Below are 23,830 nucleotides of genomic sequence, written 5' to 3' on the forward strand. Positions count from 1 at the left end.
ATTTCTGAAGTTCTCTGAACCTCTTTGAAATTCTGCCAAGTTTTTGATGATCTACGTATCTTCCTGAAGCTTCCTGAAAAAACTGCCGCTCCAGTGTGGGTACCCACGCGAATTTCGGTACCGCCAGTTTGGGGGAACCTTTTACGTGCAGAGTCCTGCATAATGAAGTCTTGCTCGACCCTATCCGGGTAATTGCAAGCAGTGGTGGCTCGAATACTAGTTTTAACATTCTGTTTTTGCTTAACATTTGATACTTTTCGCAATGACCATAGTAAAAACACACACACAAAAAACTGGCAGACGGAAAAAAATGTCGTGACATTTCTGCACTGTTTTCTGACAGTGACTGAACATTTTCGCAAAAAGAAGTAGACAAGGCCGCGCCACTAACATAAATTTACATTATTACATTATTTACATTACAGCTAAAATGCTAGTTTTCGTAATTATGAAACTATGGGATACTATAACGATAATTTTTATTTGTAAGAAGCAAGAAGAGGTGGTAAAGTTTGTGTATGACATATAAAATTTGTTAATTTTGCTTTCAGAAGGTCAAAACTACCGATTTTATTATCGCTGATTGCTCGCTCATCGCGTTGCTCATCGTTACAGCTAATCACTATTATGACCCTCTGAAAGCTAAATTGACAGGTTGTATGTGTTATACACACACTTTACCTTCTTTTCTTCCATCTTGTAAATAATAATTATCATTGAAATATAGCTTCATAAATCCGAAAAATACCATTTTAGCTGTAATGAGCATTTGCAAGCTTGATAGTAACCACTCATAAGTACAGATGTTAAAATTATGCGTAAATAAGGGAGTTGATAATTTGCTATCAGACGCAAGCTTGCAGGGCATTTTGCCTATTCTCTATCTCCGCCATTTGCTAGAAATGTAGGGGAGAATGGTATAGAACGCACCCCCTGGGCAGAACGCACCAGCTGACTTTCATTTGTGTTTTTCATGGCTTTTAAGTAACTTTTTTGTTGTCTTATCAAACAGCACTTCTAGCATAGTATCTGAACTCAAAATCCTGCATGATAAATCCTAGAATTGGATTTAAAATTCCAAGAAAAACTCAAAATAAAATGAAAAAGTGCGTCTTACCCCGGGGGTGCGTTATGTACTGTTCTCCCCTACACATACACGAACAACCGTCTGCTTGCTGTTTTGTTTCTGTACAAAAACTGTACATTTTCCTTTACTGGTCGCAAATGCTCTAGAGTGGAAACACATATGATAGGTAGTATTGGTAAGGTGATGTTTAAGGTTCGTCGCAAAACATACGTAGCACTGAATGTAAGGGAATTATCGAAAGGTAAGAGTGAGGAAAATATGAATCAATGGAGAAATGAAATTAAAGTGGATATGGAGACTAGAGTAAGCTACGCTTAATGGTACAATTGGAATGCAGTTAATTGTAAGTGATTCAAGTTACTTTTGCTTTACTTTTATTATTTATTTAGATAAGAATAATTGTTTTTTTTTTTATTATTGGGTTATATTTAAAATTGATTCCTATATATCCTGACTTAATCATTCTTAATTTTTCCCAATACTCTCCTGCATAAATAATTTTCCATTCATTTTAACTGTTATATAGCTTGCAGAAATCGTTGTGAGATACTTTTAATCATTATATTACAGCGAATCCTAATAATGGCATTTTCAACGATGGAGATACTTATTTTTATAAAGGCTAAAGATTCTTCAGCTGCTTTGATAATCTCAGATTACACAAAGAATCTGTATAATTCCTCTATCAGACCGCAAGAAGCCGGGAAGGCCAAGAGCAATTTAGCAGCTGGTACATGGACGTGGATTATTATTCGTATCTTATTTATGTTTAATCATTTTGCTAGTTGAATTATCTTTCATTGCTTTCATTTTCTGATTTATTGATATTTTATTTTTAAATGATAATCTTAAAAGAAGTGAAGGTTTTGTGTCGACAAGAGAAGAAATATCAGCAACTTTTCACTCCCGCGGTTTTTCCCTCTAGTATTCCAAAAATTAAAATAAACCGTTAATCATATTCACAGCCTCAGCATAATCATTCTCGCAACACTGAAAAAAACATCTTCATTCTAGTCTACGATTCCACAAACTATAAATAACCTTTTACACATGAGAACCTACTATCGATCATATGTTTGAAACAACCAAATTATCAGGCGCAAATGAGCAACAGGATCGAGTTGATAACGTTTCTCAATTCGGAAATCTAAAGACTGTTTTGAATAATATGTTTAGGTAGTGAGCATCAACAACGGCCAGCAGATAAACTGCTTACAGCTTTTATTTCTTAAATACTTGATATAACGATTGCCAACAACGCCGGCTGGGCGTATCCTATGATGACTTACCCTCCCTACTAACGAAATTCCACCCTTCCCGTGACACTTATGAGTTCTCTGCAGATCTCTTAAGTAAGTGTTGGACTAACAATTCTCCCCCTTCCCCACCCGAAACAAGAACGTGGTCAGGACATCTCTGGTCTGTTTGAGGGAGACACATCCGTTATCTAAGAGTAATTTATCATAAATTACTATCTAACAGCAACGTATGCAGGTGGGTCTCCTTCTTAACAACAGTTTGGAGCTCGTACCACCTACGACATTGTGCAACCTGGTTTATGCTATGCTATCCTATTACATAATTCCATCATCTTAGATTCCTGAATAATATTCATCATGAGTAACTACAAATTTATTTGAATTGATGTATCGAATATTTAATTTTTAATTCAATCTGTTATTGGTATTTATCAAATATCAGACCATATAGAAGCACCAGAAACACTTGTGGAGGCTCGACGGAGCAAAATATGAAAAACCCTGCTCTATTGCAATGGAATTTTTAGTTGCAATAATTTAAAATATGTTTAGCTATTTAAACTTGGAAAATTAACTTTGCGTTGAAAATTATGCACCACAATTCAAAGCTATCCCATTCACTCATCTTCTTCTTTGGCTTTAGTACGTCCCCACTGGGACTTTACGCCGGCTCTCAACTTAAAACTCTTTGATCAATTCAACAGTTGTTAATTGAGTGTATAAGCCTGTACAATTTTCCATTAGTATATATTGTGTGGCAACTAAAATCATAACGAGAAATGCCTACACCAGACCGGGGATCGAACCCAGCCGCCTGCAGCCGTAGTCTAGCTTTATAGCTGGGCCGTTTCCGCCCACTCACTCATATGGTTTGCCAATTCTTTTGAAACCTACATGCACCAAATCTTCGATCGAAAGCTAAAATCATTCATCCACTGCATCAGCACATATCACCGACGGTGACGACGGCGAAAAGAGAATAAATGACGATGATGATATCTCTCTGATTCTGACGTGTGTCTGATGCTCCACCCTCCCTGGGAAGCCACAATATTTCATCGCCGGCGCACGGTGATTGCACTGTGTGTTCAGTCACAATGTGCTCGTTTGCGTCCGTTTTTCAGACGATAGTTATTAAAATGGTAACCCATTGCAATTGCTCCGGGCCGCATACCGAGCGTACTCCTGCCGGTCTGACACGAGACAATAGCCAATAACGAACTGATAATGATCGGGGTTGATTACAATTTCGACTAATACAAGTTATTAGAAATGCTATCGATGATGGGGTGATGGCATTGGAATGAATCCGAGAGTGGGTGGGGAAACGGAGGGTAGGTAATCGATTTTCGTTCACCCCTTTCTGTTTTGGCCAGAGTGGAAACCCCTGCGATCCTAAATTGGTTTCTGTATGTGGATACCCGCAAAAGGGCAAGTTATAAAGCCGTTCTCCGATAATTGTTTTATATCGTCACGTATGGCGAGAACGCAACAATTGGTTCGCCGGGTTGAGTAGCATGCGATTCGGAATTTTCTTCAAGCACGAACGAAAATATGCTTTTTTATGGTAATCTCAGGACATGTGCTTTGCAGTAGTAGTAGGGTGGGGAAACGAAAATGGCCTTTGCGTGTCAATGGCTTTACCACGCGAAATGATAAATTTCGGCAGTTTCCGGCGTTGTCAGAAGTGGTAGCCTGAAGCCGTGCCTTTAAAGTAAGTGCACCATCGATTGTAATGAATCGATTTTCATTAAGTTGTTTGGAGTACTACACGAAAACAAGTGGTTCGTGTGAGGATCTAATTTGCATCCTGCTCGTTCGGGGGTGAAGTGGATTTTATGTTCGGTTGATTATTGTATCTATGTATATGTACGGTATTGAACAAGGGAACATGTATGCAATTATCTAGCAGTGAGCAGCTTATTGGTTGTTAATTAATGAAATTACGTTCAACATCAAACGGGAGAACTTGTGGAAACGGGTGATTTGCATACATGTTCGTGTTTGCATACTATGTGATCTGGAATGTGATTAGCATAAGGCTTGGTATACAGTTTCTTGGTTCACGGTTCAAGTTAAATAGGCCAGATAGCCTATTTACAAAGTCACTAAATGTTTCACCAAATCGACAATTCCCTAGAATTCTGTCCAAAATCGTCCACTACTTTGTAGCTAATGCAAATCAATACTCCATGTGAAATGCGGCATTTCTGTTATCAGAATAACCAAAGCAGTCATAACGCTGCGTAAATATTGCTCATTGATATTCATTGTTGCCCCATTATTCATTGCTTTGTGCCAGCATGCGGCGCCTTCGAGCTCTGCAACTTTCAATCCATTCACGTTGCACGCATGGCACTCGACCAACAACAACATCAAAGACAAATGGTAGTCCTTTTCCCCATATAGTGTAACAATGTACTACAAATAATGCTTGCATGCTTGCATGCCACCTCGGTCTATTCACGCGTGCAAACTGACCTCGCAAAGGGAATGCAGATTTCAAATTCGATGCACATGAGCCGTGTGCATTTTCGGAATCAATCCACGTACATACGTATAAGTAGTTTGGTCCTCCAAAAATGTCATTGCCAAAGCAAGAAGTGGCATACCGATGACAGACTGACGGCGACGACGTGTCAATCGGATTGACGCCTTGGTTAGTGTGATCACATCACGCGCCGAATAGGAATGCCGATGATGGTGTGGATTGCTGATGCTGACCAAAATAGAGCGGAATTAAGTCACTAATTAGCGACGATGATGGGTGGAAGCAACAGTTCATAAAACATTCGAACACGGGAAGGAGGTGAACATCTAACAACTAGCAACGGAAACGGTTACAAACATCAGTCAGTTTCGGTGCTGCAATTTTCACTGTAATTGGATGAAAACTTGTATATAAATTGATCCACTATTGGCTGAAGTAATTGAAATTTCATATACAAAGCTTTTAAATTGACTGATTGTTTTGCGATGAGTTGTTGTTGGATACAAGAGCGGATCCTCATGGCTTCAAGGGCAATATGAGAGGATTACGTGGTGACATTCCAGATCCTATACAGCGAAATACCAAGTGGTCAAATGTAAAGACAATTGAAGTGGCATTGCCCAAATTTGTCAGAACTCAATGCAATGGTGCTCTTGATGATCCATATTTTAACATATAGTCTAGAAATCTCTTACCAGAAATTCTTATCAAAACTTTCTGTGAATTTTCCTCAGAAGTGCATTAGAATTTTCTTCTGAATTAACTTGTTTATGAATTTTCCTCAGTATTCCATAGAAATTATTGTTCGACCCTTAAAATTCTGTTTTTAAATCTCATCAGAATTCTCTTGGTATTCTCATTAAAATTGACCTGCTGTTCTCCCCCAGATCACCATTCAATCCTCATCAAAATCATTAAGGGATTCATGAAGATCTCCTCACAACACAACTAACTCGCTTAGAATTCTTCCAAGAATTACCTAGAAATTAAGTTTAGAACTGAGAGGTAAGCACATATCATCCACATATATAAGCACATATCCCACCGGTGCCCTAAGATTTTTTCGCAAATTTTCTCACACACACGTCTCTTACCGATGATATGTGCTTACCTCTCAGTATGTTCAAACTTTCCTAAAAACAATTAAATTGACTGCAAAGTCGCTAAACCGTAAATCAAAAAGTAAGTTTAGAACTTTCATTCATCTCTCTAGAAATCCCTCGCAGGGTGTCTATTACCTGAGAAACCTAAAGGGTGATACGGTCAAAATTTAGTCAATATCAACTTGACGTATTTCTTTCAATTTTGCATTTAAAAAACCTGAACACCCCTCATTTTGAAGGTGTGTGTGTGTAGAATGTTGCTCCTATTTTGATTTTGGAATTCACTCTTCAGTTGTCAAAATGCCGTCCAAGCAAGAAGAGCAGCGTATCAAAATTTTGCTCGCGCATCGCGAAAATCCGAGCTACTCGCACGCAAAGTTGGCAAAATCGCTAAAAGTTGCCAAATCAACCGTTACAAATGTAATTAAAGTGTTTGGGGAACGTTTGTCAACAGCCAGGAAGTCTGGATCGGGGGGAAATCGAAAACCAGAAGCCGCTGAGACGACAAAGAGAGTTGCCGGTAGTTTCAAGCGAAACCCTAACCTCTCTCTCCGAGATGCCGCAAATAAGCTGGGTGTATCGTCTACAACCGTGCATCGAGCCAAAAAACGAGCCGGACTATCGACTTACAAGAAGGTAGTGACTCCAAATCGCGATGATAAACAAAATACGACGGCCAAAGCGCGATCCCGGAGGCTGTACACGACGATGCTGACGAAGTTTGATTGCGTGGTAATGGACGACGAAACCTACGTCAAAGCCGACTACAAGCAGCTTCCGTGACAGGAGTTTTATACGGCAAAAGGAAGGGGAAAGGTAGCAGAAGTTTTCAAGCACATGAAACTGTCAAAGTTCGCAAAGAAATATCTGGTTTGGCAAGCCATCTGTACCTGTGGCTTGAAAAGCAGCATTTTCATAGCTTCCGGGAATGTCAACCAAGAAATTTACGTGAAAGAGTGTTTCAATAAACGTCTGCTGCCTTTCCTGAAGAAACACGGTTGTTCCGTACTGTTTTGGCCGGATTTGGCATCTTGCCATTACGGTAAAAAGGCCATGGAGTGGTACGCCGCCAACAACGTGCAGGTGGTTCCCAAGGACAAGAACCCTCCCAACACGCCAGAGCTCCGCCCAATTGAGAAGTACTGGGCTATTGTCAAGCGGAACCTAAAGAAGACCAAAAAAACTGCTAAGGGCGAGCAGCAGTTCAAGGCAAACTGGCTTTCTGCGGCGAAGAAGGTGGACAAGGTGGCTGTACAAAATCTGATGGCAGGGGTCAAGCGTAAGGCCCGGCAATTCGGATTTGGAAAAGCGGAAGCCTAACTGAATATTTTTCCTGAATTTTATACTAATTGAACTTGAAAAAGAAATTTAATTTGATTTTTTAAATAAACGATTTCACCGATTTACACGCGTTTTCCCTTGACCAAATTTTGACCGTATCACCCTTTAGTATGTCTCTGAGGAATTTTATTTTACCTCATAAACCTGGAATCCTCAGATAATTTTAAAATTTTAAAATAGCTTTATCAATCAAACTTTTCATGTTTTTCACCTGTTTTAAAACAGTAGAAGGGTCTGTGTCTGTGCTTTTAATAATTAAAAGAACTAAATGCTCTTGACATTTATTCCGTCCCCTAGCGGTCCTACGTCAAGCTTCCGTTCGTGTCCCTAGGCACAGAGCCTTCTACCTTTTTTCATTGTCATCATCAATTATCTATTATCTCATCTTTTTCCGGTTTTGAATTGAAGGCGTACCAAATTTGTAGTATTTTTTTTTTTTTTCAAAGAGAAAGTTGATTAAGAGAATCAATCAAAATCACTTGCACCCCTGCTTCCAAGTTTGGTTACAAGATTACAACTCTGGAGAGTATTTTGTGTGGTCGTTGGGAGCTTGTGGTTCTGAATATGGACAAACAAGCACAGATAAATTCTATTCCATGTCTTTACTGATGTAAGCTTGATGGCCCTGAAAAGGGCTGTTTTATTGAAGAGGACATCCATGGCTACTTTCGCTTAGCGTGTTTAGTGTAGGTGACAGCATCACGGACCTCATTTTCCAGGAACACCTTCAGCACATCTCGTAGATCAGACTGGAGATACGTTTGAAACCACCACGGCGAGCCAGACGACCGATGGCGGTTATCTCGAAGAACTTTGCGATGACGCTTGGCACCTCCTTTACCAGACCTTTTCCTCCTTTGCCACGACCAGTCAATTGTTGCTTGTTAGGTGTGAAGGAGTGGACTAGCCACCACCTTCCTACTGCTGCTATTGCTGTTCACCACGCCGTCCGAAGCGAAAATGAGCTAATGCCATACAGCAGCGCTCTTTTTTATCTTTTCAGGTTAAAGCAGAATGATGTGCAATCAAGTGGTATAAAAGCTACCAAGACTCCTCCCATTATGAGTAGTTTGCTATCAAAAGCGACACTGGCTCTTTTCCTTTTGCGTACACGGCGAATGAGAACGACCCAAATTTGAGTTTAGTTCACTCATAATCGCCAAAAGTGCAGGAACTCAGCGATGAGTAAATTTATCTCATGGTTTCCTGTGGAAAACTTAAAAAATCTGCCAGAAAATGAGGAAATTGACGAAAATTTTATTCAGTCTCGGAGTAGTACCAATAGACTGAGTGAATCCAATCTTTACTATTCTCAAATTCGGGAATTTTTCGGTGGAAAATTCTGGAAAAACCTGGGAAAACATGAGGCAAATTTACTCATCGCTGAGTTCCTGCAGTTTATTTCTTATTTCTGAGATAACTAAACTCAAATTTGGGTCGTTCTCATTAGCCGTGATATCACCTTGAAAGATATCGGCGCCGGTGGTTAGCGTGATTACCTCTCACCCCAGCAGGCCTGGGTCCAATCTCAGTCGGTGCCACCGGCATGTTCTAAGGCATAACATCTCTGATCAGGCCTTCCTTCGCGAAGTAAAGTTGGTATGGTCCAGGTGTGGGAGCTGCCTTCCTGGCGTCGGTAGCATTGGAGCTCAGTACGGAAAACCAAATCTCGCGTCACTTTTCAACAGGTCCTATCTACATTGATCGATTCCCTTCATCGACACTCTCTTTCGTAAATAACTCGGCTTCACAAATGTCTCATGCCGTCTTAGTCGAATTAGATGCTAGATTGTTGCTTCTTCCAAGGTTGATCAAAATATTGTGTACCCTGCTTCCAGTTTGATTACATGAGCATTTTGTTTGGTCGTCGATTCTGAATATGGACAAACAGGCAGATGAATTCTATTCCTACTCTTTACTGTAATAAGCTTGGTGGCCCTGAAAAGAGCCATTTTGTTGCCAAAGTTGGTGATGATTTAACCTCCAAAACCAAACAGAGTGTGTCTCTGTCGCTTCAAAACGTAGATGACATCCATGGCCGCTTACGCTTGGCATGTTTAGTGTAAGTGACAGCATCACGGACCTCATTTTCCAGGAACATCTTCAGCACACCTCGTAAATCAGACCGGAGATACGTCAGACACCACCACGGCGAGCCAGACGACGGATGGGAGTTATCTCGAAGAATTTGCGTTTGGTTCTGAATATGGCGATGAGTGTGCAAAATATTACGCAATTCCATGCTCCCTATTCGCACGCGCCCGAGGATCGGAGGCGAATGCCACTTCGACTTGTTTCGTCTACATACTACTCTCTGACGACTGTGCTGGGGAAGCAGCATATGCATGTAGGTAATTGGTGGATTTGTTAGTTAATTCGACGCTTATGGACAATGCTGGACATTTACCAGTTTCTCAATAGTTTCTTGTTGAAAATCAACATTCGGAAGCATTGTTATCGATGCGTAGCCATATTTCTGATCGATTGGTGATAAAATTATTGAAATTGGATCAGGGGCAGCTGAGTTATTAACGTTCAAAATCTTTCTTAATTTGTTACATGTTCCATTTTCGGTTTTCACAAAGTGTATCCCCATATAGAAATCAAAGACGTAGTCCTACGTCAAAAGGCACTCAAGCAATCACTTATGAACTGTATTTCCAATATAGTCATTACAAATTCAATGTTCTTTTTTGTTGATTATGATGTTTTCTGAGTTTGTTTCATGTTTCTTGAACTAAATATTTTGAGTATCACGCATGTTTTTCTACATTAATCGAGCATCATTAAATCATAATGGTGATGTTCGGTCACAAGACTACACCAATAGTACAAATGCAGTTATTTCCATTAAACATATTACTAATGAATTAACTCTAGTAAACATTTAGTATATACTTCAATGCAAAATTAGCAATGATACCCCGTTTAACGGTACTCCTAATAAATCCTTAGGAATTATTCTCAGGAATTTTCATTGAATTCATTTCAGAATGCCCTTTGAATGTTACTCCATTCTTCTGAATTCCAATCACAGCTTTGAAATTCTCCTAAGCAGTGATGACCTAATCCTCACGCAAATTATTTTTATTTTCTGCCCTCAAGGGCTCGAGTTGACTCAACACAAAAATGATTCCGTTGCACATCGTTTTCTTAGAAAGAGAAAGCATAGTTTGCAATCTCTCTTTACTCTTCACAAATGGCAGACACGAAGCTGCCAGCAGTGATGGTGACGGTTCGTGTTCGGGTGTACAGCAAAAATCTTGAAGCTCAAACTCACCACAGTTTGGTGAGAATTGAAACTGGTGTTTGTTTAAGCATGATCAGAGCTACCGTATCACAGCTTGTAATATCATCCGCTGTTGTTAGCTTGATGATTTCCTTGAAATCATTGGTGAGATTTGATATTTTGATATTTTCCCAGCATTACTCCTAAGAATTCACTTGCAGTTCTGCTCACAAATTTTCTTATATAGGGGAAATGGATGTAAATGCCCCTAATTTGGAACCATACATAAATTCAGCAATTGACAAAATTATCAATAGCGACCAAAAATATCCATTAGTACCGTCCCAATGACGCGTTCATCTAGATAAAATTAATAAATAGCAGATTTTTAGCGATGGGCCCAATCATAGATCCATAGGCCAACATTAAAGCCATTTCCTCTATCTCATCAATTGACATTCAAGTCAGAACTCTCCTGATTTTTTTTAAATTCTCCTGGAACTATTCTCAGGCTCAGAATTCCCATGTATTCCTCCTTTGTATTGCCTTGGAGTTCTCGTCAGAGCTATCATGATTTTTTTTATAAAATTTACTTTGAATCCTATTCAGTGTTTACTTGGAACCATGCTTGGCATGCACAGTTGTACACACCAACTGCTCATTTGTTAATAACTTTTCACTCAGTTGTTGAAATTTAGTTTTCTTTAAAGAAATTGATAGATTAGGATCATAGTTTACTGTAGACATGCAAAGAGTAGGTAAATCTTATCATTTGAATCAACACCAATGAATTTTTACACTTAAGGTCCGTGATGTTCAACGAGCATTTCTCACTTCGTTTTTGCAACGCAAAATCAAATACAGTTTTTTACTATAGTTAAAATCTCCTTTTTTTATATACCTATAAAAAGCTTAAACTCTATTATATCGACTGCTTCGAACAGAACTATGTTTCGTCAATTCTGGGCAAAGTTATTAGCAAATGAGCAGTTCGTGAGTAAAACTGTGTATGCCAAGAATGCTTGGAACTATATTCACCTTAGATTTCAACATGCAATCATGAGTTACCCAGATCTGCACCCTAGCAGCACACATGTTGCAAAACGGTTGAGGCAGCTTTTATGTGACTTATTTCAGTCTCCATTAAGTTGCTGCAACTTTCTGCGGCAGCTTTGTGCTGCTTGAGTACCTTGAAAACAGAGTTCACTTTATGTTTTCCTCATAGTTCTTCCCATGACTCCCATGTAATGAGTTCATTACTCAAATTCCATGAGCCATGTAAATGTTACAAGTTTCTTAATCATGATTTTTTTTTCAAATCTCTGATCTAGTAAATATTAAACGGCATCGTTCCAAATTATTTAAAATTTCTCCAAATACAATTATTTTTATTTCGGCAGGGTAAATTCCCCACCGCTTGAAAATGGTGATCTAAAGATTGTACTCGAAATAATGCAAAACTTTCTTTAGAGTATAACTTTTTATTGCATGGGTAAAAATTAATTAAATTTTGAGTAAAACTAGTTTAGAGTGTAATGTTTACATGTGAAAAATCTCGTCACAATCTGTCAAGTGGTTATCGAGATGGCTTCCAAGCAAGAAAGGCTTCGACAAAAACATTATGGGAGCGATCGTGAAAAATCCAGGAGAGTCCCACAGGTGGATCGCGAAACAGTTTGGAATCCTGAATTCGACCGTGTCCCGTGTGGTAAAATCGTTCAAGGATACCAAGACGACCTAGCGGCGAGCTGGCAGCTGAAGAAAAGTGAAGACGACCAACCCCCTGAACGCAAGGGAGGTGAGGGATTACTTCAAGCGCAATCCGAACCTTTCGATTCGGGACGAGGCCAAGAAGTTCAATTCTTCCGTCTGGTTCGTATAGCAGACAATTAAGCGGACAGGACTTCATGTCTTCAAGGTAAGGAAGGCGCCTAACCGAACCGATAAACAGAATACGGTGGCCAAATCTCGCACCAGGAAGCTGTACCGCAGCCGAAATGCATTGACGTTTTTTTTTTGAAGAATAAACATTATATCTATCTTCTATCTTCTATCGATCTAGGGTAAATGTTGGCTTCGGCACCCATTGACTGTTTTCGGCAACCAAAATTTAAACGTTAATTTCACTATGTTTTCCCATCAACGCACTTCCCTGAATGTGTCCAAACGATTGTTTAGCCTTTCAGCTTGAATCTGATTATATTTGAACGATCGAGCAATCCAGTAATGCTACATTTTTCTTCAAATAAAGCATACGCACTACAAAATGAGGTTAATTTCGAGTTGCCGATAATAGAACAGCTGGTTAACACGCAGTTCTAATGGGAAGGTTGTCGAAGAAAAAGAGACTGCCGACAACAGTCACACTCACCTGAGAAGTTTGGAGCGTTGTAAAAACGCTTTCAAAACGTTTTGAAAAATTCTGTCGATTGGAATGGATAGAGAAGCAAGCAGCAGATGAATGTAAACAAACAGACACATCATATATGTGCGTGACGCTGAGAAAATGCTAGTAGAAGTGCAGACGCTGCTTAGATTGACGAGAATACGTAAATTCCCCTATATATATAAAAATGAATTTCTGTCTGTCTGTCTGTCTGTCTGTCTGACCCTTATAGACTCGGAAACTACTGAACCGATTGGCGTGAAAATTTGTATACAGGGGTTTTTGGGGCCGTGGAAGGTTCCTATGATGGTTCGAGACCCCTCCCCCTTCTGTAAGGGGGGGCTCCCATACAAATGAAACAGAAATTTCTGCATAACTCGAGAACTAATCAAGCAAATGGAACCAAATTAGGCATGTGGGGGCGAGTGTGGGGGGTATAAGGAGATAATTTGTATTTGTATTTGTATTTAAAATAATTCATCTGACAATTTAGTCTTAATGAATATATTAGAGCTAATTCAACACAGACCTAATCCGATTTGCAAAACGTTCGGTTGGTTCATTGAACTCGAAAAACTCTTCGACAGCCGTAAACGCACGAATACACGCTGAGATTGGTTCGTTGTTCCCAAACATGGTTCGGTGAAAATTTGGTTGCAGTAGCGTTGTATTCCGAAGAGATCTGCTCGGCACACGAAAGTTCAACATCGCAAGCAGGTCGGGGGCATCAGTTTCACCATTCAACAGCTTAGCAATAAGCTACGATTGCTGTACTTTCCGTCGTTGTTCCAGTGTGTCTAAGCCCAACAGTCGGCATCTATCAGGATACGGCGGCAAATTGTCAGGATCACTCCACGGCAAGTTTCTCAGTGCCAGACGAATGAACCGTTTCTGAACCCGTTCGATCCTTAGGTACCACGTGACATGGTGAGGATGCCAAACGACGGACACATTTTCCAAAATTGGACGGACAAGTGCACAGTACAATGACTTCCAACAATGTGGATCCGAAAAATCCTTCGCAACTTTGGAAATAAAGCCCAACTGTCGCGTTGCTTTCGATATGAGCGCTGAACGGTGTAAATCAAAAGTCATTTTTGTGTCTAGTTGAACCCCTAGATCAGTCACACTGGTAACTCTGGTAAGAGTATCGCCGTCAATATGATAGTCAAACAAAATTGGATGTACCATGCGGTGAAACATCATAGGGGGTAGCCATTTAGATAATAGGGGGGGGGGGGGGGCTACGTACAATATAGCATGCTTATTTTTAAATCGGCGCATAAACTCATGCTAATATTGAATCCCGAGCAAGACCGAGCACACTCAGCTAGTGTTTAATAAAAAATACTGAATTCGTTGAAGAATTTTTTTTTTACTAGCCGTATGACTGAAAAAATTCTCATTTTTTATTGAACATCCGTTATATAAAGAAAAGTGCCTCCAGAAGCGTCTACTGTCCTTCCTCCGGTCCCACAAAGGTGACACTCTGTTTTGACCGGATCTGGCATCGTACTATTACGCGAAACCGGTGATGGAGTGGTACAAAGCCAACGATGTTGTTTTTGTATCGAAGGAGGCAAATCCGCCAAACTCACCAAAGCTTCACTCAATAGATAAATTCTTGGCGATTAAGAAAGGCAAGCTCCGGAAAACAGGGAAGATCTTCAAAAACGATAAGTATTTGAAGAAAGAGTGGATGAAAGTGTGTAAGAAAGATGGTGCAAGTGTTGCACAGGATTTTATGGGTAGCGTTAAGTCCAAGGTGCAGGCATTTAGCCTAGGGCAGGCGGTTGAATAAACCAAATTTACAAAAACCTAGGTAATATGTGTTTATTTATTCTCTGAGAGTTTCAAAAATATCCTACTTAAAAAGAATTTTTGGTGATCATTTTTGTCTGTTGCATTTTTTTCGAGTACAGTCTTTAGAACCGTAAAAAACAATTCAAGACTCTGATTTTCTTTAAATTATTGTTGTTTCCGAAAATAAATCCACCCCGAACCTATTAAGTTCAAATGAGTGAAATAATGTATAGCTTCTTTTTCTTCTTAAATCCTTCGGTTCCGCAATCGAGTGCCAATAGGCCAAAAAAGCTCTCAAAGTCTGGTTCTCAAAAGTTTTTTCGTGAATTGAAAATCTCGGTGTAAGGATTGTTACACAAATAACAATTTTGGTTTTATGAGGATTCTGTAGACCATGATTTAGACTTTTAGAAGCGGCGAAATGACCCGCTCCTGTCAATCAACGTATGTGTATGTGTGTACAATAGGGTGCATCGCTTTGAAAAAAAAAGTATTAGATTTCTTACTAACCAACTTCCAATAACTCCAAAATATTAGTCTGTGCAAAAAAATGGTAAAGATTGATGAAGGTTTAGACGTCCTTGCAACTGGATCTCGCATGCCGAATTCAACTGAAATTCGAGAACGTAAGTTGAAGCCACACGCTACGATGGGACAGAAACGGAATCTAGAGGCAAGCACTGGATTGGAACACCGGGACAGAGGCAGACCAGACCCAAAAAATCAAACAAGTGGATAGGAATTTTACCAGGCCTAGATTAAAATAAAAGCGAGCAACCGCTCAGGATATAGGACACATGGGTGTATGCGATCAGTATTCTTATTACCGAAGTCCTAGGGTCAAGGAATCCGGAAAAAAAAGTATGCCGGCAAAAACCATCCGTTAATGAGGACTTCTGTCTGGTATAAAGAGTGTCCCACACAGCAAAAAAATAATTTTGATATCACGTCAAAGTGGATGCACTACCATCATGTCGAAAATATGGTGTAATATTACTTGCTAAAAAGGACAAAATTATCATTAATACAATGCATGAACTGACATTACGCTGCTTTTACTGCATTTGTTTATTTATGTGGTCATAAAAATTACATGAAATTTTCGACATGATTGTAGTGCATCCACTTTGATGTGATATCAAAATTATTTTTTTGCTGTGCACATTAAATTACATCACGGAAAAAAAGCTGTAGAAAATTACCCAGTGGGTATTTTCTCTGAAAATTTGAGTAGAAGTAATTTAGAGTGTATTGTTTACAGTGTATTTTTATCGCTGTTAGTTTTTCGAAAGTTGGAAACAATGGCGTCACCCAAAAAGCAACTCTGAATCGTGCAGTCAACGGTGAGTCGTGTGATTAAACGTTACTACGAAACTATGAGCATCGAACGGAAGGAGAAATGCGGTCAGAATGAATGTTCTATTAGTGATCAGGTTCACAAGCGTGTCGTTGAAGCGTTTAAGCGGAATCCCAATTCTTTGGTCAGCGATGTGGCCTAAAAGTTCAATCTGCCCAATTCTTTCGTTCAGAGAGCCAAGGACCGGGAGGGACTGTATACGTACAAAGTGCAGAAAGCTCCTAATCGTGACGAACGGCAAAATACGGTGGGAAAGTCACGGGCCCGGAAACTGTACACCCAGATGCTGACGAACCCTCATTGTCTCATCATGAATGATGTCAAGGCGGACTTCCAGCAGCTTCCGGGGCTACTGTTCTTCACCGCCCAGCACAAGTTTGATGTTCCGTTCGTGACTACCGGGACTGTAAACGGGGAGATCTACCTCAAGGAGTGTCTACATAAGCGTCTGCTTCCTCTGTTGATGCAACACGAGGGCCCTACGATTTTCTGGCCGGATCTAGCTTCGTGCCACTATTCAAATTGTTGTCCTGGAGTGGTACGAAGCCAACGGGATCACTTTCGTACCCAAGAACATGTTTCCGTGAGCGGCATACTATCGATCAGCAGGATCATAGCAAGCGTCTAAGTGGAACTAAGGATTGGTAGCTGCATTTGAAGGTGTTGAGAACGGTTAGGGCAAACCCAGGGCTGTTGGATTATGATATCGCCAGGAAATTCAATGCCAGCCAAAGCACCGTCGGAAGGATTCGTCAGCAAGAAGGGTTTCAGACTTTTCGGGCCAGTAAGCAACACACTGCACACTGCATCCTCATGGACGACGAAGCGTACATGAAGATGGATTATGGGCAGCTTCCCGAACGAAAGTTCTATAAAGCCACTGGTCGAGATGATGTCTCTAGCAAGCTCAAATTCTGCCGATAAATTTGCCAGAAAGCTTATGAGGCAAGGTATTTGCAGCTGCGGACAAAAAAACTCAGGTTTTCGTGACGAGCAAGACTGTGGATTCCAAAATGTACAAGCAGGAGTGGCTGAAAAAACGTATTCTTCCGTACATTAAGGCTCACAATGGACCTGTAAAGTTTTGGCCTGATTTGGCAAGCTGCCACTACAGCGGAGAAGTTCTACAGTGGTATCGAGACAACGGGGTAGATTTCCTCGAGAAAGACATCAATCCACCCAACTGCCCTCAATTCCGCCCAATTGAGAAATATTGGGCAATTGTCAAACAGAAGTTGAAGAAGAGTGGAAATGGAAGTTGATGAAGAGTGGATGCGACAGAGATAAAGAGATGGTGGAACAAAACGGCCGCTCCGGTTAGCCAACAGAGTGTCCAAAATATGATGAGTGAAATTTCTAAGAAAAGTTCGAGATTTCATCAAAACCAAATCGGAGTAATTTTTTCACTATTTTTCCTTTATAGTGCAATAAATGACCTTCTTTTTGAGTACTCAACATTCTTATTTCATTAGGATAATTCCGAGATACATCCGTACCGCGCTTATCAAATTTATAAAAAAAATATTTGAAAGTTGTAAACGCTTATTGCTTCATTTTAACATAAAATCAATACAAGATTGTTGATTCTTGATCATATGAATCCAATACTTGGAACAACAACAACTTGTCTACTTTGGTGCAACAAGATCATTGTAAAAGTGCATGGGTTTCGTAAATCATTAGAAAAGATTTTCAAAAAGAGGGCTGACAAAATTGGATCATTACTGTATTTTATTTCATAACTTTTGGGAATAATGGAAATGGCCAACATTACCCATGGATCTAAAGATTGGACCCATGAATAAAAACCTCCTGTTCTTCCATTTTTCTTAGAACAATGCGTAATCTGTGTTTCGTTTCAGTTGTTCCGACAATCGTCCATTCCATTGATGATGATGATGATGGTCCCACCTCTTACCCCTACAAAGGTTTGAGCTGGACGATTTATCTTTAAGATAATTGAATATGACATTTTAACCAGGTTGGCAAACAAAATCGAACTGGTTTCAGTTACAGATATAGATTCCCTCTAAAGTTTACAGTTGCTTCACAGCGATATAAATGTGGAAAAGCTCAGGCGTCCACCTCTTAGTTCGCCTTTTTGTCCACCTAAAATATTCATAAGTATTACAAGCAATCAAGAGTTAATGAACAATCAACAAAGCATCCTATTACACTAGTAACCCCGCAATCTGATGCTATCATAATTTTCAGCAATGTCAGGAATGCTCACGAACCCACAGCATTTGCCAGAAAACTTACTACTAACTCAAGGTATCTTCCAAATAAGCTTCAAAATTGCATATTTTTTTTATCAATTGTTAAATTCAGTCCTCTATATCCGTAATACGCGCGCGAGGCTCAAACCTTTGTAGACTACTTTTCTTTTTTTAATTAATCTACTATAAAATCATATATTAAAAATCCATCATCACCCTCGTGGCGAACAGAAATAGTTTTTGCAGTGCTACAATAATTATTAAAAAGTCGTTATGACAGCTATTTATATAAAATAATCCGTTAGAGATAACTTCGTCAAGATACATAATTTGTCAATTCATAAAAAAAATCACTGGATAACTGTTCAAAAGACAGTTTTAACGTGTGAAATGCAGTGTCTTTTAAATTCTGTAAAAGTTGCTAAACGTTTGATATGTCTAGGCATCGAATTGAAAACATTTATTCCTTTATAATAAAATGAATTTTGTGAAGCACAAGTCAAGAAATGTGGTGTTCTTATTTCAACCGCGTTTCTAGTATTATATCTATGAAAGTCACTTCCTCTTTCAATTCGATCACACAAATATCGAGGCAGCAAACCGTTAACTACTTTAAAAATGAACACCATAGTCAAATATACAATTCTTTGCTTCACCGACAACCATTGTAATCAAAGTTGAGGAAGTGAATCTATTACATCTCAAAATCAAACGCATTATTTTATTCTGCAAGCGCTGTAATCTCGATATTTGTGTTGCATTGGACAGAAATAAAATGGAAGGGCAAAAGTCTAGATGAGGAGAGATGATTGATTTGTATAGCTGTATTTTACTGGCAATAGTTAAATCGTTTTTCAATCGACATAGAATTCCATACTTCTTGGCAATTTACTTGATGACATTGTCAATGTGAGAGTTGAACTTAAGTGTGTCATCAATAATCACGCCAAGATATTTAGTCTCCCGAACGCGATCAATAGTCTCATCATCAATTACAACAGAGACGTTCTCATTTACTCGATTCCGCGAAATTACCATAAATTTAGTTTTACTTGCATTCAATTTTAACTGCTTATACTTGAACCATCTACTTAGAGAACGCAAATCTTCATTCAAGTGTAAAACGGCATCATCTAAATCCTTATCTGCAATGAATAACACAGTATCATCTGCAAAAAAAAATTAATGTCACAAAATCGTAAAACACGTCGCAAGTCATTAATATACATAATAAATAACAGGGGCCCTAATACACTTCCCTGGGGCACTCCAAGGTTATTCCCCACGGGACTGGAAACAGAATCATTAAAAACAGTCCGTTGAGTTCTGTCAGACAAATAGCTTTTAAACCATTTATATGCAGTACTCGTAATTCCAAAGCGCTTGATTGATCTTAACAGTAAGGGCCTAGAAATTGTTTCAAAAGCGCGTTTAAGATCCAAAAAAACAGCAACAATCGTATCTTTACACTCCAAGTTATTTTTCCACTTCGCTAATACCAAATTCAACGCGGTTTCACAAGAATGACCTTCCCGATATCCCGATTGTTCTGGTATCAACAAACTATTACTATTTAAATACTCCAACAGCTGGCCTTTAACAACAAGTTCTAAAATTTTCTCTAATGTGTGCAACATGTTGATAATCGTTCCAGCAACTTTTTGAATAGGGACCACTAAGGATTCCTTCCAAATTTGTGGCACATGTCCAGTTTGTGATGATTCATTAATAAGGTCCAGCAAGATGTGGCCAATGACATGAAAGCAATCTTGAATAACTCTAGCATTAACATTATCTACTCCAGCCGATTTTCCTAATGAAAAACAAATAACTCTAAGTTCATCTAATGTGATTGGGTGAAAAACTTCAAATCTACAACTACTATTAACTGGCTGTTTTATTTCGTCAGGTTCATCGACCAATTCAATAGATTGATTAATCAATGAAACGCTATCTACGTGGTCCTACGTGGTTGTAGTCCTTAACCCCGAAGATGCTGCTAGTATTCGCCCCCCTTTCTACTACCTTTAGTCATAAGAAATCTTTTTGATGTACATTGAATTACGGCTCCGCTATGCTGACAAAATTGAGCCTTTAAAAAATGGACCCTTTAAATGCTATACAAAATAAAACCTATAAATGCTATACATTTCAGTGCGGTTACATCTGCTCCCACTTGAATGTCCAATGCATGAACATTGAATCAAGAACCAATCAAACAGTTGCTTCAAAAACCAATCAATTGATTGCTCCATTGCATCGAGAAATTCGCTAACCGCACACATCACCGAATTCGCGTCAGCAATCATCGAAACACTCAAAACACAACAAAACCAAACCAACCTGTTGATCAACACCGTCGTTGCTGTTATTGCCACTCATCAAGAATGCTCTTTGCATAGAACGAAACGAGGAGCCGTAAAACAGTGCTAACAAAAAAATATATCACAAAACAGATAAATCAAAGCAAACACCGTAAAATCCGTCCAACTAGACACACAAACGACGATTCGCCGGAACGCGCATTAGAATAACAATCTAAAGTCTTAATCCAATCCCAATACGTGCATGTGTTGTTTGTGTGTGCGGGAAAGAGGAAGCTTGATTCATTCACTAGGCTGATGCACAGCCCACAAAACTGTCTGCAACACCCTCAAATTCCGCCCATTCACGACTGACGGGTGATTATTCCCGAATCGTACCGCACCGTGACGGCATAAATCAACACACGAACGTAAACAAATCCGGAATGGCTGCGGTCTGCCGATTGGAATTTATAACGTAAACCAAATTATGCAATCAAATTTTTCGTATTTTTTTTTTCGGCGCTAGCACTTGAAAAACTATTTAGCTTCCACGGCGCGCGAATATGGGCTGGAAGCGACCACCTGAAACGAAGGTAAAACTCAGACTCACACCCGCCCGCCCCGATTTCGATAGGCAGCTAGGTAGAACTTTTTTAATCATCATCTGCCGGCAAAACCTCCCTGATCGATATCAGAGCCCCGGCCAGCTGGCTGCGGGATAATGGAGCTTTTCCATCGACAACAACTTGCTATGAATAAAGTCTCAAAAGTCAGGCAATTGTCAGTCAGGTGGGAGTGGGTGATGGTGGTGGGTAGGGAAGATCCAGTGATGCAACGCAATCCATTTTAGAATTCCACTGAAATCGATCATCGTTAACGCATTTTACTACCTTCGGCCCTGCGGGAATGCAACGGCAGGCGAGTGGAGCCGGTTAGGGAGTTATGCTGGACTAATCGCTGCGTTGCACATCAGTTTTTGCTCTTACTGCAAAACTGACAGCTGCGGGAGCACTGAGAAGATATTTTTTTTTCGCCTTGACTGTTTTTATATTACGAGCTGAGCATCTGGTATTGTAACTAGGTTCTTTAATTTCGAGAAATATTTAATAAAGTTCACGTGCGCAAATAACACTCACGTAACACAAATTTCACAAATTAAAAGCTTGTTTCATAGCAAAAGAATTTTCATTGCCATTGACAGACTTTCGCACGATATTGACAAAATTGCTCTTCACATAGCCACTGATAGACTTGATCCTCAAAAAAACCTAAATCATTTATTTCATTTATTTCATATATCATTTATCTAGGCAGTTTAGAACGTAAATGCTTCTTCACTTTAACGGCTCCATCTAATTGTTTTGCTCAAGTCATTTAATTTCGATTCTAATTTAGCTAATAAATAACAGCATTGTTACTGACAATTGACATGGTTTGCCTAGACGATGACTGTTAGCTCAAATGAGTGACCAAAGCAGAATTTTGAATATCACCGAGATTTTGCAGCACTGTCAAAGATCCACAGAGGGCGCAAAGGTTTTTTTTTTTTGGAAATGTAACTGATTTGAAAAGTTAAAATGCGCAAAAATTGATTATGGATTCAAGCTTTATTTTTTAAGCTGCATAAAAACACTAAATTTAAAAGAAATATTTAACTACACTAAACGTTTACTAACTGAACGAGACTTTAATAAAAATCGCAACTCTTTTTAGCAATTCTATGACAACTGTCAAAATAAGTAGTCAGCTGATCAAATTTTGACAGAAGTGATCAAAATGTAGGTCTGAATTATCAAAAATTCTCAAAATTTCCCTTTCAGTTTAGGGACCATATACATGTTTCCGTAGTCAGTGTGCCTACTCATTTTGCTAAATAAAATTCCCTGCCTTTTCCAGGTTTGTTTTTCAGGATTTAAATGGAAAATTTTCAGGATTTTAAAGCAATATTTTTTTAACACGTTAAAAAATATGCTATCTTGGGTTAAACAACAACTCAAGTGCCACAAACGATTTTATTAATTGTACAATCGACTGAAAGCTGATACTACGTTATCGCTGGTAACTGTTGAAGTCAACGTTGCCAGATATACCGATTTATCGGTATTTATAACGATTTTCGAACTTGATACCGATGTACACATAAGCTTTCTTATAATAGAGCATTTCCAGCCCAAAACGCAAACCGGTTGGTCATGAGTGTTTCCGATTTGAATGAAACATTTCTCACGTGTTCGCTGCTACTAATGGTTGCATTTTTCATTTAAATATGATTTTTTCCTCCAGAGTAACTTTTAAAAAGGGCGTATAAAAAAATGGATTATTTTTTTTTCAAAAAATCATAACTTGAAAATTATTGATCTGATCAAAATGACATATCAGAAGAAGTTTTAGGTAGTTAAATTATCTCTGCGGAAAAAAAACACTGAAAGAAAAACTTAGTAAATTAGTATTTAAAAAACGTAAAACGATGATTATCTCAAAACACCCCCCCTTCGATCTTTATAATTTTTTTTTTCAAGAAAACTGAAAAAATGCCCTAATATTTGGTGAAGAGTGTATGCTGGTAACTTTCTTAAAAAAAAATCTATAATTTTTGAAATTTTTGTTGGTTTTTACAAGTTGGTGAAATTGCATATTTTTTAGTAAAATAGTAATTTATTTGGATTCTACGCATAATTTTCAAAAACTTTGCATATAAAAACTTTTTTCCTAAGTAAAGCCGTTCTCAAGTTAATGCAATTTAAAAAAAATAATTATAATAATTTTCTACATTTTGGGCCATATTCAAATGTAAGTCGTGATGTCCAGCAACGAGATGTTTTTCCATGAATATATATTAAAAAACAAACAATTCATTCTCAAACATGGTAGCTGTCAGACTTACCCGTTTCTATTTAGACGCAGCAGAAAAGAAACAAGTTTATAAGTAAATACTCTCAAATATACCCAAATAATCAACAAACCCACTCATGTGCCTTTTTTCTGTCCTCTATTAGTTGTATACCTGGATAGAATTGTGTATGTCATAACAGAGGCTCAAAACATAAACAGGTAAACAAATATGTTATTAAACCTGTAATTGAGATAAATTCTCTAGGTACTTCTCTGACGTATACCATATTGTGCCTTAAGAGCTCATCCCGCGATATCACAACTACATAAAAAGGCACCCCGTGGAGGCTTATTACACTCACACTTAAAAAAGTTTGCTATAATCAATTGTACCTAATGAAGATAGGTATAATGTCA

At 38.8% G+C, this 23,830-nt stretch overlaps 2 protein-coding genes across 7 annotated transcripts in view; both read right to left on the reverse strand.

Annotated features, from left to right (window-relative positions):
- The window catches only part of Nca (neurocalcin homolog), a 501,567-nt gene that overhangs the window by 375,759 nt on the left and 101,978 nt on the right, over nucleotides 1–23,830 (reverse strand). The window lies entirely within an intron of this gene.
- LOC135697568 (neuronal calcium sensor 2) overlaps nucleotides 1–23,830 on the reverse strand; it is a 419,634-nt gene that overhangs the window by 301,953 nt on the left and 93,851 nt on the right. The window contains exon 1 of one of the 5 annotated variants that reach the window (XM_065217338.1): nucleotides 20,619–21,160. The exons of the other annotated variants lie outside the window; for them this stretch is intronic. Coding sequence (XP_065073410.1) covers nucleotides 20,619–20,675 — 57 coding nt within the window. The 5' untranslated portion in view covers nucleotides 20,676–21,160. Of the gene's footprint in view, nucleotides 1–20,618; nucleotides 21,161–23,830 lie in introns of those variants that run through there. 5 annotated transcript variants of the gene reach the window in all.

This window comes from Ochlerotatus camptorhynchus, unplaced genomic scaffold (genome assembly GCF_037179485.1).
Source record: "Ochlerotatus camptorhynchus isolate MF236.1 unplaced genomic scaffold, CSIRO-AGI_Acam_v1.1 ptg000074l, whole genome shotgun sequence".
Classification (NCBI taxonomy): Eukaryota; Metazoa; Arthropoda; class Insecta; order Diptera; family Culicidae; genus Ochlerotatus; species Ochlerotatus camptorhynchus.